Source organism: Salmo trutta, chromosome 31, assembly GCF_901001165.1.
Source record: "Salmo trutta chromosome 31, fSalTru1.1, whole genome shotgun sequence".
In the NCBI taxonomy this organism is placed as follows: domain Eukaryota; kingdom Metazoa; phylum Chordata; class Actinopteri; order Salmoniformes; family Salmonidae; genus Salmo; species Salmo trutta.
Genome location: NC_042987.1, coordinates 36,260,214 through 36,285,899, shown reverse-complemented (window position 1 = coordinate 36,285,899; position 25,686 = coordinate 36,260,214). Strand labels below are relative to the sequence as shown.

The 25,686-nt window shown below is 44.6% G+C and overlaps 1 protein-coding gene across 1 annotated transcript in view; it reads left to right on the top strand.

The window, feature by feature from the left end:
• The window catches only part of LOC115169212 (uncharacterized), a 35,052-nt gene that overhangs the window by 7,341 nt on the left and 2,025 nt on the right, over window positions 1-25,686 (top strand). The window contains exons 2-4 of the mRNA XM_029724688.1: window positions 2,404-2,696; window positions 13,946-15,025; window positions 24,139-25,602. Of these exons, the coding sequence (XP_029580548.1) occupies window positions 2,404-2,696; window positions 13,946-15,025; window positions 24,139-25,602 (2,837 nt within the window). The remainder of the gene's footprint in view (window positions 1-2,403; window positions 2,697-13,945; window positions 15,026-24,138; window positions 25,603-25,686) is intronic.

Here is a 25,686-nt window from a genome sequence, read left to right as displayed (position 1 = left end):
TTCTTATGACCTATGAATGGTATTATTACCTTATTGTTACCATTTCTACAGAGTATATGAATTAAGTACCACCCTGTTCATGTAAAGCCACATTTCCATATTGCCTGGACAACGTTTTTTCTAATTCTAATGTTATTACATAGGTTCACGTTATTACATAGGTTCACGTTATTACATAGGTTCACGTTATTACATAGGTTCACGTTATTACATAGGTTCACGTTATTACATAGGTTCATGTTATTACATAGGTTCATGTTATCACATAGGTAACCTGTTATTACATAAGTGCATGCTATTACATGTTATTATGTAGGTTCATGTTATTACATAGGTTCATGTTATTACATAGGTTCACATTATTACATAGGTTCATGTTATTACATAGGTTCATGTTATCACATAGGTTCATGTTATCACATAGGTTCATGTTATTACGTAGGTTCATGTTATTACGTAGGTTCATGTTATTACGTAGGTTCATGTTATTACGTAGTTTCATGTTATTACATAGGTAACCTGTTATTACATAGGTAACCTGTTATTACATAGGTTCATGTTATTACGTAGGTTCATGTTATTATGTAGGTTCATGTTATTAGATAGGTTCATGTTATTATGTAGGTTCATGTTATTATGTAGGTTCATGTTATTAGGTAGGTTCATGTTATTACATAGGTTCATGTTATTACGTAGGTTCATGTTATTATGTAGGTTCATGTTATTATGTAGGTTCATGTTATTATGTAGGTTATTATGATCATTTCTGCAGACTTGATTAATTAAAGTGCAAAAGCTTGAACTTGTTACGTGATTTACAATATGGGGAAAACAACTCCTGCCATTCAGATACCAGGTTTAGTGTATTTTATGATTTGGAAAAGAACAATACAAAAGTTTGCAAAGAGAGTGTTTTGAAATGTCCGCTGTCTGGGCTACATAACATCAGCTAGAGCAAAGCTCCTCTGGGCAGCAGGCTTAAACAGGAATACACACGGAGAGCCGTGTGATTTTTCTTTCTGATCTTGAATAAATGCGACTTCAATGCCACATCTATCATGGGTATGACTGGCAGCGCTCCACTGTAGTGATTGATGCCCTGAGGTCTTAGAACCCTCAGTTGAAAGGTTTGATTGCTGGAGGACGGTAGCCGTTGTATGTCAGTACTCAAGGGAGGTCTGCGGGTTAAGGACTACAGATGGGAGTTTGAGACTTGGGAGTTGTAGTCTCCTGAGTATGTTTGGGGTGTGTGTAACCGATGTGAAATGGCTAGTTAGTTAGCGGTGGTGCGCGCTAATAGCGTTTCAATCAGTGACGTCACTCGCTCTGAGACTTGAAGTAGGGTTTCCCCTTGCGTTGCAAGGGCCGTGGCTCTTGTGGCGCGATGGGTAACGATGCTTCGGTGGGTGTCAGTTGTTGATGCGTGCAAGGGTCCCTGGTTCGAGCCCGGGTTGGGGCGAAGAGAGGGACGGAACCTACACTGTTACATGTGTACGTGTGCGTTTGTTATGTGGAGCAGTCCGGAGGCTGGTTTTGTGTCTGGTTTCCGTGGATACCCAGTTGCTAGGCAAAGTTAAGCCTCTGACCAATGACCTCCTGCAGCTGGCTCAGAGTCAGTGGGAGTCTCACACACCCACACCCAAACACCCCCACACCACACCCAAACACCACCGCACACCCACACCACACTCAAACACCCCCGCACACCCACACCAAAACAACTACAGATTGTTGTTTTACCATGCTGCATGACGCTCCTCAGCTCTACAACTAAAACATTAATCAATATGTACAGATTGTTGTTTTACCACGCTGCATGACGCTCCTCAGCTCTACAACTAAAACATTAATCAATATGTACAGATTGTTGTTTTACCACGCTGCACGACGCTCCTCAGCTCTACAACTAAAACATGAATCAATATGTACAGATTGTTGTTTTACCACGCTGCACGACGCTCCTCAGCTCTACAACTAAAACATTAATCAATATGTACAGATTGTTGTTTTACCACGCTGCACGACGCTCCTCAGCTCTACAACTAAAACATTAATCAATATGTACAGATTGTTGTTTTACCACGCTGCACGACGCTCCTCAGCTCCTCAGCTCTACAACTAAAACATGAATCAATATGTACAGATTGTTGTTTTACCACGCTGCACGACGCTCCTCAGCTCTACAACTAAAACATGAATCAATATGTACAGATTGTTGTTTTACCACGCTGCACGACACTCCTCAGCTCTACAACTAAAACAATAACAACGGTGGTGGGGCGACCAGTGGCGCTGTTTCACCCTACTGCAGATTCCACCTTTAAAGATACATCTTTGTCACTAACTAACTACATCTGTATCATAACAAACATGTCTCTCTCTCTCCCTCTCTCTCTCTGTCAGGACGGGCGAAGAGGTGGTGACCGAGGAGAAGCACCTGCGTATGGGCTCTATGACCATGCCAGCCCCCCCGCAGCTTGCTTGCGGGCTGGGCTTTGCCGTGCCCTCCCAGTCACTACACTCGGTGGGCGGGGGCAGTAACGGTGGTGGGGAGGAGGAGGTGGGCAGCCCTACCTCACGTAAGCAGCCCCCACCCAAACCCAGGAGGGACCCGGCTACCAAGCTGAGCATTTCCTCTGAGACAGTGGACCACAGCCCCACCATGGTCTGCAGGGGCTGCAGGGCCAATCCGGATGGTAAGTGTTGAACAACGAGACTAGATACTCAAACATAGCCTGTAACTCAAGTAGCTAGGGGAAGATAGGCCTACTAAACAGCTATGAAAAATGCTACTTAACGCACAACTACGCAAAGAAACAAGACCATTATGCAACAGCCAACAATCACAGGAAATAACTACACAACTACAACAAATAATGCTGTGTTCCACACAGCTAAGAAAACAAACTACACAGCTAAATAATGCTGTGTACCACACAGCTAAGAAAACAAACAACACAGCTAAATAATGCTGTGTATCACACAGCTAAGAAAACAAACAAAACAGCTAAATAATGCTGTGTACCACACAGCTAAGAAAACAAACTACATAGCTAAACAATGCTGTGTATCACACAGTTAAGAAAACAAACAACACAGCTAAATAATGCTGTGTACCACACAGCTAAGAAAACAAACTACATAGCTAAATAATGCTGTGTATCACACAGTTAAGAAAACAAACAAAACAGCTAAATAATGCTGTGTACCACACAGCTAAGAAAACAAACTACATAGCTAAACAATGCTGTGTATCACACAGTTAAGAAAACAAACAAAACAGCTAAATAATGCTGTGTACCACACAGCTAAGAAAACAAACTACATAGCTAAACAATGCTGTGTATCACACAGTTAAGAAAACAAACAAAACAGCTAAATAATGCTGTGTACCACACAGCTAAGAAAACAAACAACACAGCTAAATAATGCTGTGTATCACACAGTTAAGAAAACAAACAAAACAGCTAAATAATGCTGTGTACCACACAGCTAAGAAAACAAACTACATAGCTAAACAATGCTGTGTACCACACAGCTAAGAAAACAAACAAAACAGCTAAATAATGCTGTGTACCACACAGCTAAGAAAACAAACAACACAGCTAAACAATGCTGTGTATCACACAGTTAAGAAAACAAACAACACAGCTAAATAATGCTGTGTACCACACAGCTAAGAAAACAAACAACACAGATAAATAATGCTGTGTACCACACAGTTAAGAAAACAAACTACACGACAACACACAACTACGCCAACATTCTACTCAACTACAGAAAAAAACGACCCAATATGCACCGAGTGGTGTACACTGAGTGAACATAACATTATGAACAACTGCTCTTTCCATGACATAGACTGACCAGGAGAATCCAGGTGAAAGCTATGATCCCTTATTGATGTTATTTGTTAAATCCACTTCCATCAGTGTAGATGAAGAGTAGGATTGTGTATGTGTGCTATTCAGAGGGTGAATTGGCAAGACTGACCAGGTGAATCAGTGCCTTTGAACGGGGTATGGTAGTAGGTGCCAGGCGCACTGGTTTGTGTCAAGAACTGTAACGCTGCTGGGTTTTTCACACTCAACAGTTTACTGTGTATCAAGAATGGTCCACCACCCAAAGGACATGACTTAATTGTGGGAAGCATTGGAGTCAACATGGGCCAGCATCCCTGTGGAACGCTTTCGCCACCTTGTAGAATGCATGCAGTCTCTAAGAGCTGAGCTGTAAACAAATGAAACATCAGCAGCAGTGAGATTGAATGAGCTGAGCAGCCAGAGTCCAGTGTACGTGAGGTTGAGTCCAGTGTACATGAGGTTGAGTGCAGTGTACATGAGGTTGAGTCCAGTGTACGTGAGGTTGAGTCCAGTGTGCATGAGGTTGAGTCCAGTGTACATGAGGTTGAGTCCAGTGTGCATGAGGTTGAGTCCAGTGTACATGAGGTTGAGTCGTGTACATGAGGTTGAGTCCAGTGTACATGAGGTTGAGTCCAGTGTACATGAGGTTGAGTCCAGTGTACATGAGGTTGAGTCCAGCCATGTGGATGAACAAATCAAACATTGTCTTCTAGTGAGTGTGGCTCTGCTCAGGTCATTCAAACCCACTGCTCCTGATGGTCGTGAATGATGTTTATGTAGGCCTACATTTAATTTCAGCCCAGGTGACCAATGTTTGCTACAATCATTGGATGTTGGATGTGCGTACAGACTTTTATTTCAACATAGGGCGGCCTTTAGGGCAATGGGGCGGCCTTTGGGGCTGTCATGACGTTGCCCTCTTTGAGTACAGGGAGGACAGTTGACCCCCTCCCCCTTGCACCATCCCCCAACCTACCTCCCCCCACCCAGGCCCTGTGTGAAGGGGTGGTCAAATTCTAAGAGGAGAATCTCCTGCCACATGGCCCATAGAGAGACACAGGAAATTCTTCCAACTCACAGAATTGGGGAACCGAACGACATTTATGTTCTGGAGAAGGTATAAAAGATTGGTGAAGAATCCAGCTACGAACTGGTCCGCTTGGTACAATTTTGTGATACTCAGAAGAGACATATTACCATAAAACTGTTTATATAATAGCCTCTAATAATAGCCTATAATAGCCTATAATAGCTATGATAGCTATGGGACTTGCATCCAAATGGTTGTATAGAATGTATTAATAAGGATAAAGCTATTTGTGATACATTGAGATGCTGTGTACTGATGTTAATGTGATAGAATGTATTTATGTTCAAAGATTAAATCAGTCATTGGCACGCCCCCAGGGACACAGACAGGACCAGGCGTCATTTGACAAGCCTGTTCTAGATTCACCTATAAAACCCCCACCCTGATTTACATTGAGGAGACCAGGCCTCCACTCCATTGCGAGTTGGCCAATAGGTTTGACCATCCAATTCCTCTACTGAAAGTGAACTATACCACGTGGTTAACTTTTAGACTATCGATACCGACAGAATAAGAACAAGTCTTTGATATTAATTATTAGTCTGCAGCTAAGTAAATTATATAATTGAATGCGAAGACCAACGAAACATCCATTCTATGACGACATTAATGAATGACGCTTTGAAAGATCCATTCTAACCAAGAGAGAGAGAGAACTCTCCAACAGAACGACTCTCCAACAAGGATCCCGACGACACACTGAGCGTAAATATATATTGATTGCAATTGTTCCCGAATGAGTGAGCGTTCATGTGCAAAGGATTAGCATATCAATTGTTAATATTAATGAACTCTGTGTGCCTCCTCAGCTGACTTTTTATGACCCTTTGTTTAACAAGACACCAGCCATGCCTGTTTAGCCCACTAGGGCACATTACTCTACCAATTCTTTGTGATGATAATTACTTTTGTATGCTTTCTGTGAATTACTTAGTTTAGTAAATAAATGATTTTAAGACAATTGATGTATGGATGACTTTAGTAAAGGCTGGATTCGTGCAGATACAACAATTTACGACGTTTGGCATGAGACTGGACGCGAGGTAAAATACACCATTTAAACCAGAAGATAATCGGCCTATACTATAATAGAATATAATATATAATGTTATAATATAGGAAAGTTATATTAGGAAAATTATAACTTTGTAATCTGAATATTTTCCTTGGTGCCCCGATCTCCTAGTTAATTACAATTAAACGATTAATCAGTTTAATCGCGTGATAATAATTACAGGGAGTTATTTTGATAAACATGTCTTCAGTTTAATGGTGACCCAAAGACACGACAGGGCCATGGGGCGGCCTTTAGGGCCATGGCGTGGCCTTTAATGGGGCAGCCTTTAGGGCCATAGGGCGGCCTTTAATGGGGCAGCTTTTAGGGCCATAGGGCGGCCTTTAATGGGGCAGCCTTTAGGGCCATAGGGCGGCCTTTAATGGGGCAGCCTTTAGGGCCATAGGGCGGCCTTTAATGGGGCAGCCTTTAGGGCCATAGGGCGGCCTTTAATGGGGCAGCCTTTAGGGCCATAGGGCTGCCAGTAGCAGTGCATGGGTAAAATCACTCCATCCAGTGAGTTGTGATAATTGCGTTGTTTACTCTATAACCTGTTAGTTCATATGTGTCACCTGAGGTGCGTGTCACCAGTCTGGCGCCACCTGTGCCACTCCCACGCATCAGGCCTCCAGTGCGCATTCCCAGTCCAGAGCTTCCGCCGACAGTTCCCAGTCCTGAGCTTCCGGCGACAGTTCCTAGTCCAGAGCTTCCGGCGACAGTTCCTAGTCCAGAGCTTCCGGCGACAGTTCCCAGTCCTTCCGGCGACAGTTCCCAGTCCGGAGCTTCCGGCGACAGTTCCCAGTCCGGAGCTTCCGGCGACGACCTACAGTCCGGAACCTCCTGAGACGGCCTGCAGCCCGGAACCTCCTGAGACGGCCTGCAGCCCGGAACCTCCTGAGACGGCCTGCAGCCCGGAACCTCCTGAGACGGCCTGCAGCCCAGAGCCTCTGGCGATGATCTACAGTCCGGTTCCTCCGATGACGATCCACGGTCCGGTGGTACTGAAGCAGAGGGATCAGCGGGCGGAGCGGGGGTTACGCCCCGAACCGGAGCCGCCTCCTCTGTGGGAGGATCCACTGGATGATAGGGTTCTGGGTACTGCACCAGAGCCGCCATAGACAAGTTGCCCACCCTGCCCTCCCTCCCTCCCTCCCTTTTTTATTTTTTTTTTGGGGGGGGGGGGTTGGTTGTTGTTTTGTCTAGGTGCGGTCGGAGTCCGCACCTTTGGGGGGGGTGTACTGTCACGTCCTGACCATAGAAAGATGTTATTTTCTATGGTAGAGTAGGTCAGGGCGTGACAGGGTTTTTTTCCCCAGGTTTTCTATTTCTATGTTTAGGTTCTAGTTTTGTATTTCTATGTTGTTGTTTTTTTGGGGATGATCTCCAATTAGAGGCAGCTGGTCCTCATTGTCTCTAATTGGAGATCATACTTAAGTAGGGGTTTTTCCACCTGGGTTTTGTGGGTGATTCATTTTGAGTAGTGTATGTTTCACCTCTGCGTCACGGTTTGTTGTTTTTGTCATTAAGTTTATTTATATATTGCATAGTTTCACAGTATAAATAAAATGTGGAACGACACACACGCTGCACTTTGGTCTGCTCATTCCTACGACAACCGTGACAATATGCCTTGACACTGTGATATATACAGTGCCTTCGGAAAGTATTCAGACCCCTTGAATTTTTCCACATTTGTTAGGCTACAGCCTTACTCAAAAATGTATTTAATTGTTTATTTCCCTCATCAATCTACACACAATACCACATAATGACAAAGAATAAACATTTGCAAATGTAAAAAAATAAAACAATAATGAAATAGCACATTTACATAAGTATTCAGACCCTTTACTCAGTACTTTGTTGAAGCACCTTTGGCAGCAATTATAGCCTTGATTCTTCTTGGGTATGACATTACAAGCTTGGCACACCTCTATTTGGGGAGTTTCTCCCATTCTTCTCTGCAGATCCTCTCAAGCTCTGTCAGGTTGGATGTGGAGCGTTGCTGCACAGCTATTTTCAGGTCTCTCCAAAGATGTTCGATCGGGTTCAAGTCAAGGCTCTGGCTGGGCCACTCAAGGACATTCAGAGACTTGTCCCAAAGTCACTCCTACGTTGTCTTGGCTGTGTGCTTAGGGTCGTTGTCCTGTTGGAAGGTGAACCTTCGCCCCAGTCTGAGGTCCTAAGCGCTCTGGAGTAGGTTTTCATCAAGGATCTCTCTGTACCTTCCTCCGTTCATCTTTGCCACTGAAAAACACCCCCACAGCATGATGCTACCGCCACCATTTTTTATTTGTTTTATTTTATTTAACCTTTATTTAACTAGGCAAGTCAGTTAAGAAGAAATTCTTATTTACAACGACGGCCTAGGAACAGTGGGCTAACTGCCTTGTTCAGGGGCAGAACGACATATTTTTACCTTGTCAGCTTGGGGATTCAATCTAGCAACCTTTCGGTTACTGGCCCAACACTCTAACCACTAGGCTACCATGCTTCACCGTAGGGATGGTGCCAGGTTTCCTCCAGACGCGACGCTTGGCATTCAGGCCAAAGAGTTCAATCTGAGTTTCATCACACCAGATAATTTTGTGTCGCATGGTCTGAGAGTCTTTAGGTGCCTTTTGACAAACTCCAAGCGGGCTGTCCTGTGCCTTTTACTGAGGAGTGGCTTCCATCTGGTCACTCTACCATAAAGGCCTGATTGGTGGAGTGCTGCAGAGATGGCTGTCCTTCTGGAAGGTTCTCCCATCTCCACAGAGGAACTCTAGAGCTCTGTCAGAGTGACCATCAGGTTCTTGGTCATCTCCTTGACCAAGGCCCTTCTCCCCCAATTGCTCAGTTTGGCCGGGCGGCCAGCTCTAGGAAGACTCTTGGTGGTTCCAAACTTCTTCCATTGAAGAATGATGGAGGCCACTGTGTTCTTGGGGACCTTCAATGCTGCAGAAATGTTTTGGTACCCTTCCCCAGATCTGCGCCTCGCAACAATCCTGTCTCAGAGCTCTACGAACAATTCCTTTGACTTCATGGCTTGGTTTTGGCTCTGACATGCACTGTCAACTGTGGGACCTTATATAGACAGGTGAGTGCCTTTCTAAATCATGTCCAATCAATTGACTTTACCACAGGTGCACTCCAATCAAGTTGTACAAACATCTCAAGGATGACCAATGGAAATAGGATGCACCTGAGCTCAATTCCGAGTCTCATAGCAAAGGGTCTGAATACTTATGTAAATAAGGCATTTCTGTTTTTTTATTTTAATACATTTGCCCAAATTTATAACAACGTTTTTTCGCTTTGTCATTATGGGGTATTGTGATGTCATTATGGGGTATTGTGTTTAGATTGCTCAAGCTTTGTATTTATTTCGTCAATTTTAGAATAAGGCTGTAACATAACAAAATGTGGAAAAAGTCAAGGGGCCTGAATACTTTCTGAAGGCACTGTATGCCTAAGGCTGAGACAATAAGAACACACAGTGGCAGAATAAATTCAACCACACCTTTGTTTCATCACAAAACCGGAGAGCGACATCTGTCCGGTGAAGTCCACAAAGCATATTGCATGTAACAGACAGTTACACGACCTACAGCATGGTCTAACAAGTTAATGTTTCTGACATTTTTGGACCTCTAAACAACTATTGATTTAGAAGCACGTAGTGTTGCAAAGAAAGTAGAAAAAACATGTTAACTCACCCTACATGTAGAGAAATACCATCCTCCTCTCTTTCAAGTTGGTGAAACATTCTATAACTCCATCATACAGTACACGCTTTTATTTGTTGTTGTCCTAGGCTACCTGGCTAAAATGCATGCTTGCTAGCCTAACTTCCTTTCATGGGCAACGTTAGCGATTAGCCAGCTAGTTAACAGTAGCCTACTACATCAAGCTACATACTGAACATCCATCCTCTCAGTCCCGGGGCACAATGTGTATGAATTTATGGTTGGATCAGAATCGCCTTTATAATCATTGGCCAGTATGGAGAATTAAGTAAAACCACAAGTCCAAATCCCTATCTCCATCCATGGCTAATTTAGAAAAGGGACAATTTTTGCTAGCTAGCCACCGGAGGACAACAACACAATAATATGCAACAATTCAAGTTGTTTCTGTCAATCACGTATTTCTGTCAATCACGTATTTCTATCTATGCGATGTAATAGGAGTGAAGCCAAATCCAAACTGGCTTCCCTTGACACTTTTTTATGGTGCGCCAGGACCATTCACAATTGAGCTCAGTCAGTTTAGCTCAGAGATGATTGGCTATTATTATTATTATTTTTTAATATCAAAGGAGGCCAAATGCTCTCTGTCTTCTCTTGCATTCAATGCTACAGGCAGCAGCAATGTCATACTCTTTATGACCAGATAGCATCAGATAGATGGCCTACACATACAGAGACAGAGGGGCGCTGTTTTGCTCTCTCTAATTCTTCAGTATCTGCGTTCTGCGTTCTACAGAATCTGTGTTCTACAGAATCTGCGTTCTACAGTATCTGCGTTCTACAGTATCTGCGTTCTACAGTATCTGCGTTCTACAGTATTTGTGTTCTACAGTATCTGCGTTCTGCGTTCTACAGAATCTGCGTTCTACAGTATCTGCGTTCTACAGTATCTGCGTTCTGCGTTCTACAGTATCTGCATTCTACAGTATCTGCGTTCTGCATTCTACAGTATCTGCGTTCTACAGAATCTGCGTTCTACAGTATCTGCGTTCTACAGTATCTGCGTTCTACAGTATCTGTGTTCTACAGTATCTGCGTTCTACAGTATCTGCATTCTACAGTATCTGTGTTCTACAGTATCTGCGTTCTACAGTATCTGCGTTCTACAGTAATCTGCGTTCTGCGTTCTACAGTATCTGCGTTCTACAGTATCTGTGTTCTACAGTAATCTGCGTTCTGTGTTCTACAGTATCTGCGTTCTACAGTATCTGCGTTCTACAGTATCTGTGTTCTACAGTAATCTGCGTTCTGTGTTCTACAGAATCTGAATTCTACAGTATCTGCATTCTACAGAATCTGAATTCTACAGTATCTGAGTTCTACAGTATCTGCATTCTACAGTATCTGAATTCTACAGAATCTGAGTTCTGCGTTCTACAGTATCTGCGCTCTACAGTATCTGCATTCTACAGTATCTGCATTCTACAGTATCTGCTTTCTACAGTATCTGCGTTCTACGTTCTACAGTATCTGTGTTCAACAGTATCTGCGTTCTACAGTATCTGTGTTCTACAGTATCTGCGTTCTACAGTATCTGCGTTCTGCGTTCTACAGTATCTGCGTTCTACAGTATCTGCGTTCTACAGTATCTGCGTTCTGCGTTCTACAGTATCTGCGTTCTACAGTATCTGCGTTCTACGGTATCTGTGTTTTAACATGATGCATCTTTTTTACAAACGGACGGAGATGTAAAATGCGTTTCCCAAAACACCACGCAGAGAGAACGGTTGCTAAGTGCGTTGTTGGAGCATGTGTCGATACTGATAGGATCGAAAGAAAGGAAGCGCTGCTATCGGATCAGTTTTCTCCATTCAAATCTTTCCTTAACGTTATAATTATTTCACAATACTGACAACAGATCAGCCCCTAGAGAGATATTCTCACCTACGGCTGCAAATATTGAGGCGGATTATTCTAATGCTAACCCAATAAAAATGCACTAATACACCAATTTGGCACATCATTGCACACGTTGTCACACATCATGAAATATGTTGAGACAAATTACAGATAGTAGCCAACAAGTAGCAAAATAAACCTCAATTGATTGAACATGAAATGTATTTCAATATGATTGAAATAGGCCTATTGCTTACTGTTTATATTTTAATGCAGTCATCTCAGTTTTCATTTGAGCATATTTTTTTATACGTCCCTTGTTTGTATTAATTGCAAAGACATTGGCAACTTTGTATTTGTAGTCAACTTTGTTCTGATGTTATCTCAGTCACAGAGATGTTTAGCGGAGATCTTCTGTGAATAAAGTGGACAGAAAAGCATCTAACGACGCATTTAGCTGTTCTACTGGTCTGAGGCAACCGTTAGATTACGAGTTTTTTCAAGTGCAACTTTAACAGCGATGGTATTTGGGAAAAAGCTTGGAGATTTAACGATGCTCCTACGAAGGTTCTAACGATGAACTTAAACCTTAAAATGCTCTTGGGGAAACTGGGCCCTGATCTTCATGTCCTGGTGTGAGCCGTTTAGTTTAGTCTTTATCCTCACCACGTAGATGAAAGTAATCTTCTCCGCATCTGTTGTGAGGAAAAGTGTAAGAGGACACTGCCAACTGTTACATGTTCACCTGCATTTACTAATAACAGTGGATCTCAAATGAAAACAGAGGAATGAAATGAATGATGGGAGTGGGACACATTGGAAAATAACATGGTGATAGAAAACGTAAGTAGAAAGTGTAGAGACAAGGTAACGAATGGATGGACATTTGATCTCTGATCAGATATGATTTGTTTTTACTTTATTCAAATCAAATGTTATTGGTCATATGTACATATATTTAGCGGATGTTACTGTGAGCATAGCGAAATGCTTGTAATGCTGTAAAAGCAGTAGTGTGGCCTTGCGGTTACTGGTTAGGGATGTAAACTAACGGAGCATAAGCACCTAACTATAAACTCAATCACTGTTCAGCTGTACAGATGTACGCCTATATCATGTAGCATGTAAATAACAAGATACTTTGACAGAACAGAAACCACCTGCTGATCAAGGAAACAACAAGTGCTGCAAAATGATCAAGAAATGAACAGGCTATTGAAGTAATATAATATAGTAATATAGTCTGTGAGAGACTTAAAGGTGAATATACGGTCGCATTTGACCGCGTTGCAGTTCGATGTTCATGCCATTGTGATGGTTGGTTAGGGAGTTGCCCTGACTGCCTCCGATTGGAGGGGATCCCCGTGTGCACACAGTTCTTCTCCTGTGCCACAGCAACCATCCCACAGAAACCAAACCCCCCCCCATAGCCCGGCCAATCAGAACGACAGCAGGCAGCGCCTGCCAATGAGGCGGCGGCAATGGTGAAGCTCTAAGGCGTCCCGGGCCAATCGCCGTCTGAGTGTAGGGGTGTCCCTCACCGAGGGGAGGGTTGTTACGTGAGCCAGATTGGGTTCTGAGCGGAACAGGGGGAGGGACCAGTTAGAGGCAGAATTCATTCAGGAGAAGCGACTGACCTAGATTCCATTTCGCCCAGGATGGAGAAGGGGCGGGGTGAAGACATCCACTACGGGGGAGGGGGAAGGGAGGTGGGGAGGATGAATTCATCATCAGTGCATGAAACAGATCTCAAAATCCACCATGCAACCCAGTTAGCAAAATGGTAGTAAGAATAACAAGCCATCCGAGTACAGAGACACAAATTACACTGAGACATCTACACACACATTGGACCACAGCTCGCTGAGCTCAAATCTCCTAATGTCACCTCAGGTTGAGATGCATGGCTAAAAAGAGTCTCCCCGTATGGCCTCATTATTCGGTTGAGATGCACGGAATGGTGCTGTGATATAAAGCACTGTTGCATTGACAAACATGTTTTATTACAGTGAGTGTGCAGCCTGTGTTTTGGTCTTGTTTGCCTGTATGTGTGTGTAGTGGAATGTGAGTATGTAGAGGTTGGATTAAGGTTGAGGGTGTATATGAAAGGGATAAATTGTGTGTGTGTGTGTGTGTGTGTGTGTGTGTGTGTGTGTGTGTGTGTGTGTGTGTGTGTGTGTGTGGGGTGAAGGCGGTTGAGTCATAGAGAGGAGCCCCTGGGACTGTTTCTGCATGTAGTCATGTATCAAATATATCTGACTCAATGAATGTCGTTCAGCTATTGTGACCTAATGCCATGTAATATGTAGTAATACAACGATAAGGTTTATGCTGATTGGCTGAACGTTTTTGTTTTCTGTTCCTTCAGCGCCACAAGGCTGCGGTGAAGACTGCAAAAGGGTCCCTCCGCCCAAACCCAGGAGGAACCCCAACACCCAGCTGAGCACCTCCTTCGATGATTCCTACATCAGGAAGCACATTGGCTCCAAGAGTCACTCCCCCTCTGCCGAGCACGAGCCCAACCCCTCTCCGCCGAGCGACGAGAGTCCCAGCCACCACTCCGACTCGGATGAGCCTGTCTACATCGAGATGGGCGCCAGTGTTGGGGGCGGCGGGCACACAGAGGCACCCAAGAGTGAGGACGAGGAGCCGGGAGAGTCTGTGTACGAGGAGATGAAGTACCCTCTCCTTGATGATATGGACTACTGCTGGGACCCCCCGGGGTGCCGCTCTGCCTGCCCCACCCCGGCGCTACTGGACCCAGAGCCCCTCAACCGCTGCTCCACCCCGCGTAACATCCCCCTATGCAACATCCCTGCGCCGTTTCCCAACTTGCTCACCCACCGGCCGCCCCTCCTGGTGTTCCCCCCGGCGCCGGCCCAGTGCTCGCCAAACTCGGACGAGTCCCCGCTCACCCCTGTGGATGCACTGACGAAGCTGCCCATGATGGACAACCCCTGCGCCTACAACAAGTCACCCACCTCCTCTTCCGAGCCCCCCTTGGCGCACCTCCGCCGGGAGCTGACAGCCACGCCCACCCTGACTGTGTCGGGTCGCTCGTCGGCTCCGCCCCTGCCCTGCACCCTCTACAAGTCCTCAGCCTCCTCAGCCCACGGCTATCAGCACAGCCACTCAGCCTGCCCCTCTCCCGTCAGCATGGGCCGCTGCCTCACGCCACTTAGCCTGATGCGCACACCGCCCTTCGACGCCCCCATGCCCTTCCCGGGTGGGCTGTCGCGCAGCGCCTCCACCACGCCCCATGGAAAGGGCTCGCCCCCACAGGACTGCGTGGTCGGGGACAGGCTGCATGGGTCAATGCAGAATGTGTCCACGGGACGCTCACGCACACCGACCAGCCCCCTGGACGAGCTGACCAACCTGTTCACCGCCGGCAGGAACATGATGAAGAAGAACACCGGCGGGAGGAAGTCCAAGGAGCCCGGGGAGAGTGAGTGTCAATCAATCATTCAGTCAATCAATCAGTCAATACATCAATCAGTCAATACATCACATCATCATCTATTTGTCAATATAGTTACAGAATCAGTCAATACATCACACCATCATCTATTTGTCAATATAGTTACAGAATCAGTCAATACATCACACCATCATCTATTTATCAATATAGTTACAGAATCAGTCAATACATCACACCATCATCTATTTATCAATATAGTTACAGAATCAGTCAATAGCAACATAGAGGTGGAGTAACAAAATAGTTACTCCATATGTATCCAGTCTGATCCAATATGGCTGCCGTGCCATAACCCACACAGTGTAACATTGACACATTGACTCACAAAATACAGCAATGTTTATTTTTATTTGTATGAAATTAGTTGTTAGTGGTCTCATCCACGTCGTATCAACGTAACCCCCTTTTCATCTGGTAAAACAACTTCCAATCCCGTTAAAGAAGGAGATGCTGCTGATAGCAGGCATGCAGGCTATACCATGGGTGTTTTGTGGCTCTTTGCAAGCATTTCCTCCATGAGCCTGTTTAATCTAGGCCCACCGAATGTAGATTGATACAGATCATATGATTTAATCTGGCAGGATTAGGGAGTAGAGCGGCCGGCATTAGGACCTCTCAAACCCAGCAGTAGCATTAAGCCACCACACAGCATTACTGATAAATATGTAAACATCATGTTTAAACACAGGAAGCCAATGTGTCCAGTCCAGGACCCAGACAAAGTTACATCAATGGTGAATTGAGATAGGTTCCCAACACCGGAGATTAACACATTTCTATATAACTTCAGAAACGTTTTTTCCCGTTTTATGTCGACCATCCTACGCGCTGTATTTTCAATCATGAATTCATATTTAATTTGTATGCATAATTCAGCCATTACTTTTCTCCGAATGAACGATCTCTATTGAGACATGGCCTGAAACTTTAATGGGCCTCTATTGCGAAGGAATAAAACATGAATTTGTGTTTAAAACCACGTAGGCTATGCATTGCATATGCACACTGTACTGCAATCCGTAAAGAATTAACTAATGTGTAGGTATTCAGAATTTACACCTTTTGTGTTCCTTAATAACGGGCACAAGTGAAGTGTGTGAGTGGGTTTTTTTTATCAGATTGGCAGAAAAGAGCAGCTGATGATTTGGAGAGAGATCTAACATGCTGCAGCAACTCCATAGGGGAATTCCCACCAGTTAGGTCCATTTGAATCCATTTAGTTCAAAAAGAACTGAGCATGTGTCAATCAATCTGCACTTAACTTCCAGAGCTTCATAGCAACCATTAACTCCAAACCAGCCATAGCAACATAAAAAGGAGCCTCTCTTATTTCCCTCCCTATGAGGAAGTGGGCCAATCGCAGTGCAGCCAAGGCTTTTACAGCTGATCAAAGAGTTATATTCCTCTGTTGGCCCAATCAGCTAGTAGAGATTTAACCAATCAGGGAAACATCGTCACAGTCACCAATCAGGAGAGAGAAAGAACAGTCGCTGACTTCTATGACAGTTGCTGACTTCCTGGAATTATACCACAATCTTCTCTGACTGTTGGAAATCTTAGTGGTTGTGACAAATGTTTGCGTCTTGCCTTTCATGCAATTTCTGTGTATTTCTTTGGCTTGTGTAAAAATGTATTCCTATGCAGTAATGTCTTATTGATGCATGGTTCTGATTTGTCCTTTAGCCCCATATGGCTCATAAACCATGTTCACTCACACTATGTAGCGACTGGGGCAATGCTGTGAAGTCTACAGTTTTTTTCTTCTTATTTGTTTCTATTGTAGCACCTGCGTTCAGCCAGCCTATTGGGGCTCACGTAATGGCAGGTCCGCTGAGCAACGTTTTATGATTGGTCACGTGCAGGCATCCTCTTGCTATTGGGGAGGATAGACGATAGAAACACAGCTAGCTAGCATAACCTACTTTTCCCCTGGTTCGTCACCTCTATGAGACCGTAACAACCAGCACGCACTGGTGACACGCAAGCCTTGTGATATGGGACTTCTGGGAAAGCAATGATGCACCACAGCGCGCTCTGCTGGGAATCATCTATGCATGTTCGTTTTTGATTTTTTTGTTGTTGCAGAGATTGATGTATTTTATGGAAGGCAGATTTTAGTCTCTTTGTAGGCTGTTGCCTTTTGGTTGTCAAAACGTCGAGGAACGCTCTCTGACTTCTAACTTCCTTCGACATATTAAGGGTTGCACATATCGCACCGAATGTGGATCGCATAAAAATCGGCAGACGATTTTTATACGAACTGTGTTAAAGGGACATTTCTAAAATGTTCAATTTCATATTCATCATCAATGTCACCAATGTTCCCTCTAAACTGCGCGTGTGCGCACCTCCTCCACGACTGCCGCGCAGATGACAAGAGATTGAACTTCACTTGAGTTCGCACCATTAGTTTGCACTTCATAGAATCAACATTATATCACACCCTTTTCAATGCAACAAACCAAAACAAATCTAACTTTGCAAGATTGAGTCTGTGATTTTGTTGTAGGCAGAGCCAGAGCGCAACGGAGTAGAATTCTATTGGTGGAGGTAGCCCACGAGCGGTCGTTCAATTACTCACGAATGAATGTGCAGCGCATGTGCACATTTGTTGATATTCTTTTCCAATTAGCGAGTTTTTAGCCCAGTTAGAGATACCGCTTCCTACAAGAGCACAAAACGTCTAGGCTACATTTCAAGCAGTCTTTGAAAAACCAGTCAGATAAAAAGCTTATGTCTTAATTAAAGGGGCAGTGTTGTATTTTGAGACAGGCTTGAATATGCAAGTAAGTCAATAGACAGAGGGGTAGGCTAGATTGTCTAATTAGCTGTATGGTAATAATGATAAATGCTATTTGGTAAAGTGGTTTCTTGCATCATACAACACAATACAATGCAATTTACAGTCACCTATTTGGCCCATGATGTTAAAGACCAAGTCAAAAATAATTAATTAATATCAAGCCCATCATAATGTAAAAATGTTATTAAAAGTCTCATGCAATGTAGGTCTGCATTAAACACCACACATATGCCACTGTAGGCTATATCATAGAAATCACAATCTATTTCCATGTGAAAATTGTATGGGATTTGCTCCATTGGTTTTGTTGGTATAGGTCTGCATTATGCTCAAATAGCCACAATAGTCTATTGGCTACTATCTAAAACTGTAAGGGTACAGCCTCAGTGTTCACTGTGTTCATTGTTCACTCTATCATTATGTTAAATGTGCAACCAGAGGGAAAAAAAACTCTTGACCACCTATACTCCACACACAGAGACGCGTACAAAGCTCTCCTTCGCCCGCCATTTGGCAAATCTGACCATAATTCTATCCTCCTGATTCCTGCTTATAAGCAAACATTAAAGCAGGAAGCACCAGTGACTAGATCAATCCAAAAATGGTCAGATGAAGCAGACAGGACTGTTTTGCTAGCACAAAATGGAATATGTTCCGGGATTCTGATGGCATTGAGGACTACACCACATCAGTCATTGGCTTCATCAATAAGTGCATCGACAACGTCGTCCCCACAGTGACCGTACGTACATACCCCAACCAGAAGCCATGGATTACAGGCAACATCAGCACTGAGCTAAAGGCTAGAGCTGCTGCTTTCAAGGAGCGGGACTCTAAATCCTGCTATGCCCTCCGACGAACCATCAAACAGGCAAAGGGTCAATACAGGACTAAGATCGAATCCTACTACACTGGCTCTGACGCTCGTCGGATGTGGCAGGGTTTGCAAACCATTACAGACTACAAAGGGAAGCACAGCCGAGAGCTGCCCAGTGACACGAGCCTACCAGACGAGCTAAACTACTTCTATGCTCGCTTCAAGGCAAATAACACTGAAACATGCATGAGAGCACCAGCTGTTCCGGAAGACTGTGTGAACACGCTCTAGCAGCCGATGTGAGTAAGACCTTTAAACAGGTCAACATTCACAAGGCCGCAGGGCCAGACGGATTACCAGGACGTGTACTCCGAGCATGTGCAGACCAACTGGTCTTCCCTGACATTTTCAACCTCTCCATGTCTGCAATACCAACATGTTTTAAGCAGACCACCATATTCCCTGTGCCCAAGAACACTAAGGTAACCTGCCTAAATGACTACCGACCCGTAGCACTCACGTCTGTAGCCATGAAATGCTTTGAAAGGCTGGTCATGGCTCACATCAACACCATTATCCCAGAAACCCTAAACCCATTCAAATGTGCATACCGCCCCAACAGATCCACAGATGATGCAATCTCTATTGCACTCCACACTACCCTTTCCCACCTGGACAAAAGGAACACCTATGTGAGAATGCTATTCATTGACTACAGCTCAGAGTTCAACACCATAGTGCCCTCAAAGCTCATCAATAAGCTAAGGACCCTGGGACTAAACACCTCCCTCTGCAACTGGATCCTGGACTTCCTGATGGGCCGCCCCCAGGGGGTAAGGGTAGGTAACAACACATCCGCCACGCTGATCCTCAACACAGGGGCCCCTCAGGGGTGCTTGCTCAGTCCCCTCCGCTGCAGTGGAGCAGGTTGAGAGCTTCAAGTTCCTTGGTGTCCACATCACCAACAAACTAACATGGTCCAAGCACACCAAGACAGTCGTGAAGAGGGCACGACAAAACCTATTCCCCCTCAGGAGACTGAAAAGATTTGGCATGGGTCCTCAGTTCCTCAAAAGGTTCTACAGCTGCACCATCGAGAGCATCCTGACTGGTTGCATCACTGCTTGGTATGGCAGGGCACTACAGAGGGTAGTGCGAACGGTCCAGTTCATCACTGGGGCCAAGCTTCCTGCCATCCAGGACCTCTATACCAGGCAGTGTCAGAGGAAGGCCCTAAAAATTGTCAAAGACTCCAGTCACCCTAGTCATAGACTGTTCTCTCTGCTACCGCACGGCAAGCGGTACCAGAGCACCGCCAAGTCTAGGACCAAGAGGCTTCTAAACAGCTTCTACCCCAAAGACATAAGACTCCTGAACACCTAATTTTTTATTTATTTTATTTATTTCACCTTTATTTAACCAGGTAGGCAAGTTGAGAACAAGTTCTCATTTACAATTGCGACCTGGCCAAGATAAAGCAAAGCAGTTCGACACATACAACAACACAGAGTTACACATGGAGTAAAACAAATATACAGTCAATAATACAGTAGAAAAATAAGTCTATATACAATGTGAGCAAATGAGGTGAGATAAGGGAGGTAAAGGCAAAAAAGGCCATGGTGGCAAAGTAAATGCAATATACAGTGAGGGAAAAAAGTATTTCATCCCCTGCTGATTTTGTACGTTTGCCCGCTGACAAAGAAATGTTCAGTCTATAATTTTAATGGTAGGTTTATTTGAACAGTGAGAGACAGAATAACAACAAAACAATCCAGAAAAACGCATGTCAAAAATGTTCTGAATTGATTTGCATTTTAATGAGGGAAATAAGTATTTGACCCCTCTGCAAAGCATGACATAGTACTTGGTGGCAAAACTCTTGTTGGCAATCACAGAGGTCAGATGTTTCTTGTAGTTGGCCACCAGGTTTGCACACATCTCAGGAGGGATTTTGTCCCACTCCTCTTTGCAGATCTTCTCCAAGTCATTAAGGTTTCGAGGCTGACGTTTGGCAACTCGAACCTTCAGCTCCCTCCACAGATTTTCTATGGGATTAAGGTCTGGAGACTGGCTAGGCCACTCCAGGACCTTAATGTGCTTCTTCTTGAGCCACTCCTTTGTTGCCTTGGCCGTGTGTTTTGGGTCATTGTCATGCTGGAATACCCATCCACGGCCCATTTTCAATGCCCTGGCTGAGGGAAGGAGGTTCTCACCCAAGATTTGACGGTACATGGCCCTGTCCATCGTCTCTTTGATGCGGTGAAGTTGTCCTGTCCCCTTAGCAGAAAAACACCTCCAAAGCATAATGTTTCCACCTCCATGTTAGACGGTGGGGATGGTGTTCTTGGGGTCATAGGCAGCATTCCTCCTCCTCCAAACACGGCGAGTTGAGTTGATGCCAAAGAGCTCCATTTTGGTCTCATCTGACCACAACACTTTCACCCAGTTGTCCTCTGAATCATTCAGATGTTCATTGGCAAACTTCAGACGGGCATGTATATGTGCTTTCTTGAGCAGGGGGACCTTGCGGGCGCTGCGGGATTTCAGTCCTTCACGGCGTAGTGTTTTACCAATAGTTTTCTTGGTGACTATGGTCCCAGCTGCCTTGAGATCATTGACAAGATCCTCCCATGTAGTTCTGGGCTGATTCCTCACCGTTCTCATGATCATTGCAACTCCACGAGGTGAGATCTTGCATGGAGCCCCAGGCCGAGGGAGATTGACAGTTATTTAGTGTTACTTCCATTTGCGAATAATCGCACCAACTGTTGTCACCTTCTCACCAAGCTGCTTGGCGATGGTCTTGTAGCCCATTCCAGCCTTGTGTAGGTCTACAATCTTGTCCCTGACATCCTTGGAGAGCTCTTTGGTCTTGGCCATGGTGGAGAGTTTGGAATCTGATTGATTGATTGATTGATTGCTTCTGTGGACAGGTGTCTTTTATACAGGTAACAAGCTGAGATTAGGAGCACTCCCTTTAAGAGTGTGCATCTAATCACAGCTCCTTATCTGTATAAAAGACACCTGGGAGCCAGAAATCTTTCTGATTGAGAGGGGGTCAAATACTTATTTCCCTCATTAAAATGCAAATCAATTTATAACATTTATGACATGTGTTTTTCTGCATTTTTCTGTTGTTATTCTCTCTCTCACTGTTCAAATAAACCTACCATTAAAATTATAGACTGATCATTTCTTTGTCAGTGGGCAAACGTACAAAATCAGCAGGGGATCAAATACTTTTTCCCTCACTGTAGCAAGTAAAACACTGGAATGGTAGATTTGTAGTGGAAGAAAGTGCAAAGTAGAAATAGAAATAATGGGGTGCAAAGGAGCTAAATAAATAAATACAGTAGGGGAAGAGGTAGTTGTTTGGGCTAAATTATAGATGGGCTATGTACAGGTGCAGTGATCTGTGAGCTGCTCTGACAGCTGGTGCTTAAAGCTAGTGAGGGAGATAAGTTTTTCCAGTTTCAGAGATTTTTGTAGTTCGTTCCAGTCATTGGCAGTAGAGAACTGGAAGGAGAGACGGCCAAAGGAGGAATTGACTTTGGGGGTGACCAGAGAGATATACCTGCTGGAGCGCGTGCTTCAGGTGGGTGCTGCTATGGTGACCAGTGAGCGGAGATAAGGGGGGATTTTTCCTAGCAGGGTCTTGTAGATGACCTGGAGCCAGTGGGTTTGGCGATAAGTATGAAGCGAGGGCCAGCCAACAAGAGCGTACAGGTCGCAGTGGTGGGTAGTATATGGGGCTTTGGTGACAAAACGGATGGCACTGTGATAGACTGCATCCAGTTTATTGAGTAGGGTAATGGAGGCTATTTTGTAAATGACATCGCTGAAGTCGAGGATCGGTAGGATGGTCAGTTTTATGAGGGTATGTTTGGCAGCATGAGTGAAGGATGCTTTGTTGCGAAATAGGAAGCTAATTCTAGATTTAACTTTGGGTTGGAGATGTTTGATGTGAGTCTGGAAGGAGAGCTTATAGTCTAACCAGGCACCTAGGTATTTGTAGTTGTCCACATATTCTAAGTCAGAACCGTCCAGAGTAGTGATGCTGGACTAGCGGGCGGGCAGGTGTAGGCAGCGATCGGTTGAAGAGCATGCATTTAGTTTTACTTGTATTTAAGAGCAGTTGGAGGCCACGGAAGGAGAGTTGTATGGCATTGAAGCTCGTCGAAATCAAATGGCTACGCAGACTATTTGCATTGCCTCCCCCTCTTTTACACCGCTGCTCTATCTTCATGTATATATTACCTCAACTAAGCGGTGCCCCTGCACATTGACTCTGTACCGATACCCCCCTGTATATAGATTGGCTATTGTTATTTTACTGCTGCTCTTTAATTACTTGTTTCTTTTATTTGTTATTCTTATCCATATTTTTAAAAACTGAATTGTTGGTCAGGGGCTCGTAAGTAAGCATTTCACTGTAAGGTCTACGACCTGTTGTATTCGACTCATGTGACTAACAAAATTGGATTTGAAATGCGCGCCAGAAGTTGCACAAAATTCTCACAACGTTCAAGTTTCTGCTCACATGTCCTAAAATTTGCTCAGTGCCCCAATTTTTTTTAGGGAACATTATTCATCATCTCCAGCACCATCCCAACATCAACATATGTGAAAATGGCAAGTTTCTATGTTTTGTAGTAAAAAAGATAGAGAAAGATAAGTGTTTCCAATGACATCATCAACCAATTAGGAGGCAATTAGTAGGCAATGCCTCCTCATAATTGGTTAAAAATCACACGACTCACAACGATGTCATTGGAAGCACTTATCTTCCTCTATATTTTTTACTACAGAACATAGAAACCCACCATTTTCACATATGTTAATGTTGGAGCTGGATATGATGAATATGAAGTTTAAACATTTTGAAATGTCCCTTTTTTAATTAAAAAAAATGTATTTAACTAGGCAAGTCAGTAAAGAACAAATCCTTATTTTCAATGACAGCCTAGGAACAGTGGGTTAACTGCTTTGTTCAGGAGCAGAACGACAGATTTGTACCTTGTCAGCTCAGGGATTTGAACTTGCAACCTTTCGGTTACTAGTCCAACACTCTAACCACTAGGCTATGCAAATGCTATTGGTGGGTCTGAGCCCTAACATGGTGAGAAGAAATTGAAATAAGAATGTATTCAAAGTGGTTACTGGGCCTTTACCGACCCATTGATAATAGCATCTATGCAATTCACATCCTGGATGTCTCCATGGCAACTGTGGAACAAACAGCGTTTTTTCCCAGCATACCCATAGTTCATAGCTCCCACAGCGCATGGGTGACACCAAGTGGCCATATAGCGTTAGTGCAGTATAAATACATAGATATTACAGATGTACTTTAATTTTTAATCTTCTTTATGGTATATAGGCTATGTTTACTAGTTATTTTTGTGTAGACATAACTTGGTATTTTTCGGTACATTGACTGTTTGTCCTCTGTTACAGCCGAATCAAAGAGTAAGTCTCACAGTGAATCAAAACGTGATGGCAAGGACCGGCACAGTCACAAGGAGTCCAAACGGGAGAGTAAGTATCGTAGCAAAGAGTCTTCTTCTCACCTACGCAACACCAAGGACAGGAGCTGTAGCAGCGTGGAGCCGCTCCCCAGGCGATATAGCAAAGACCGGGTTTGTAACAGTATGAAGCCCTTGCCTATGAAACGGGACAGCAGAGACCGGGGTTGTAACCGTGTGGAGCCCTTACCTATGAAAATGGACAGTAAAGGCAGAGGTTGTAAAAGTGTGGAACTCCCGCCTGTCAGACGGGACAGCAAGGACAGAAGTGTCCACGGCATGGAGCCGTTACTACAACTGGACAGCAAAGACTCTCCCCGGAATGGTGTGGAGTCCAGACATGACAGCAAAGACTCTCCCCGGAATGGTGTGGTGTCCAGACACGACAGCAAAGACTCTCCCCGGAATGGTGTGGAGTCCAGACACGACAGCAAAGACTCTCCCCGGAATGGTGTGGAGTCCAGACATGACAGCAAAGACTCTCCCCGCAATGGTGTGGAGTCCAGACACGACAGCAAAGACTCTCCCCGGAATGGTGTGGAGTCTAGACATGACAGCAAAGACTCTCCCCGGAATGGTGTGGAGTCCAGACCAGACAGCAAAGAAAGGCTCAGCCACCAGAACCCACCGGAACTTCTACCCAGGCAAGATAGCAAAGACCGAACTAGGAACGGAATTGATTTGAGACATGACAGCAAAGTACGAATGGACCAGCCACCAGAGCTCCTACCAAGGCAAGATAGCAAAGACCGAACCAGGAACGGAATGGATTCGAGACATGAAAGCAAAGAACAAATGGACCAGCCACCAGAGCTTCTACCCAGGGAAGATAGCAAAGACCGAGTCAGGAACGGAATGGATTCGAGACACGACAGCAACGAACGAATGGACCAGCCACCAGAGCTCCTACCCAGACAAAAAAGCAAAGATTCACCCAGAAATGGCCTTCAGTGCAGACGTAATAGCAAAGACAGAGACAGGGAGAGCTACAGCCTAGAGTTTAGACATGAGGGCAAAGAACGAAGTTACAATGGAATGGAGCCCTTTCCCTTACCCCGACACGAAATCAAAGAGTCAGACAGAAATGGCCTTGAAGCCAGGCGTGACAGCAAGGACAGAAGCTGCAATGGCTCAGAGCTGCCCCCCCGGCGCGATAGCTACGGCAAGAGTGCCAATGGGGTAGATCTTAGGTGCGTCAATAAAGACCGGGTTGGTCATAGCTCAGAGGCCTTGCCCAGGCATGATGTCAGAGATAGGGAGACCTACAGCGTTGAGCAATCAAAAGCACAAGCGAGGAACGGTGTATCAGGGCAACAACAATCCTCGACTGTCACACCAACTCGGCATGGGAGACCTGCTGGCAGTCCGCCAATGGTGTTTGGAAGTGGCAATACAGGTGAGGATAGCCTAAATGAAATTGCAATCCTTCAACACAACCAGACAGACACCATGAAGTGACTGTGGTAAATTATTTGCAGAC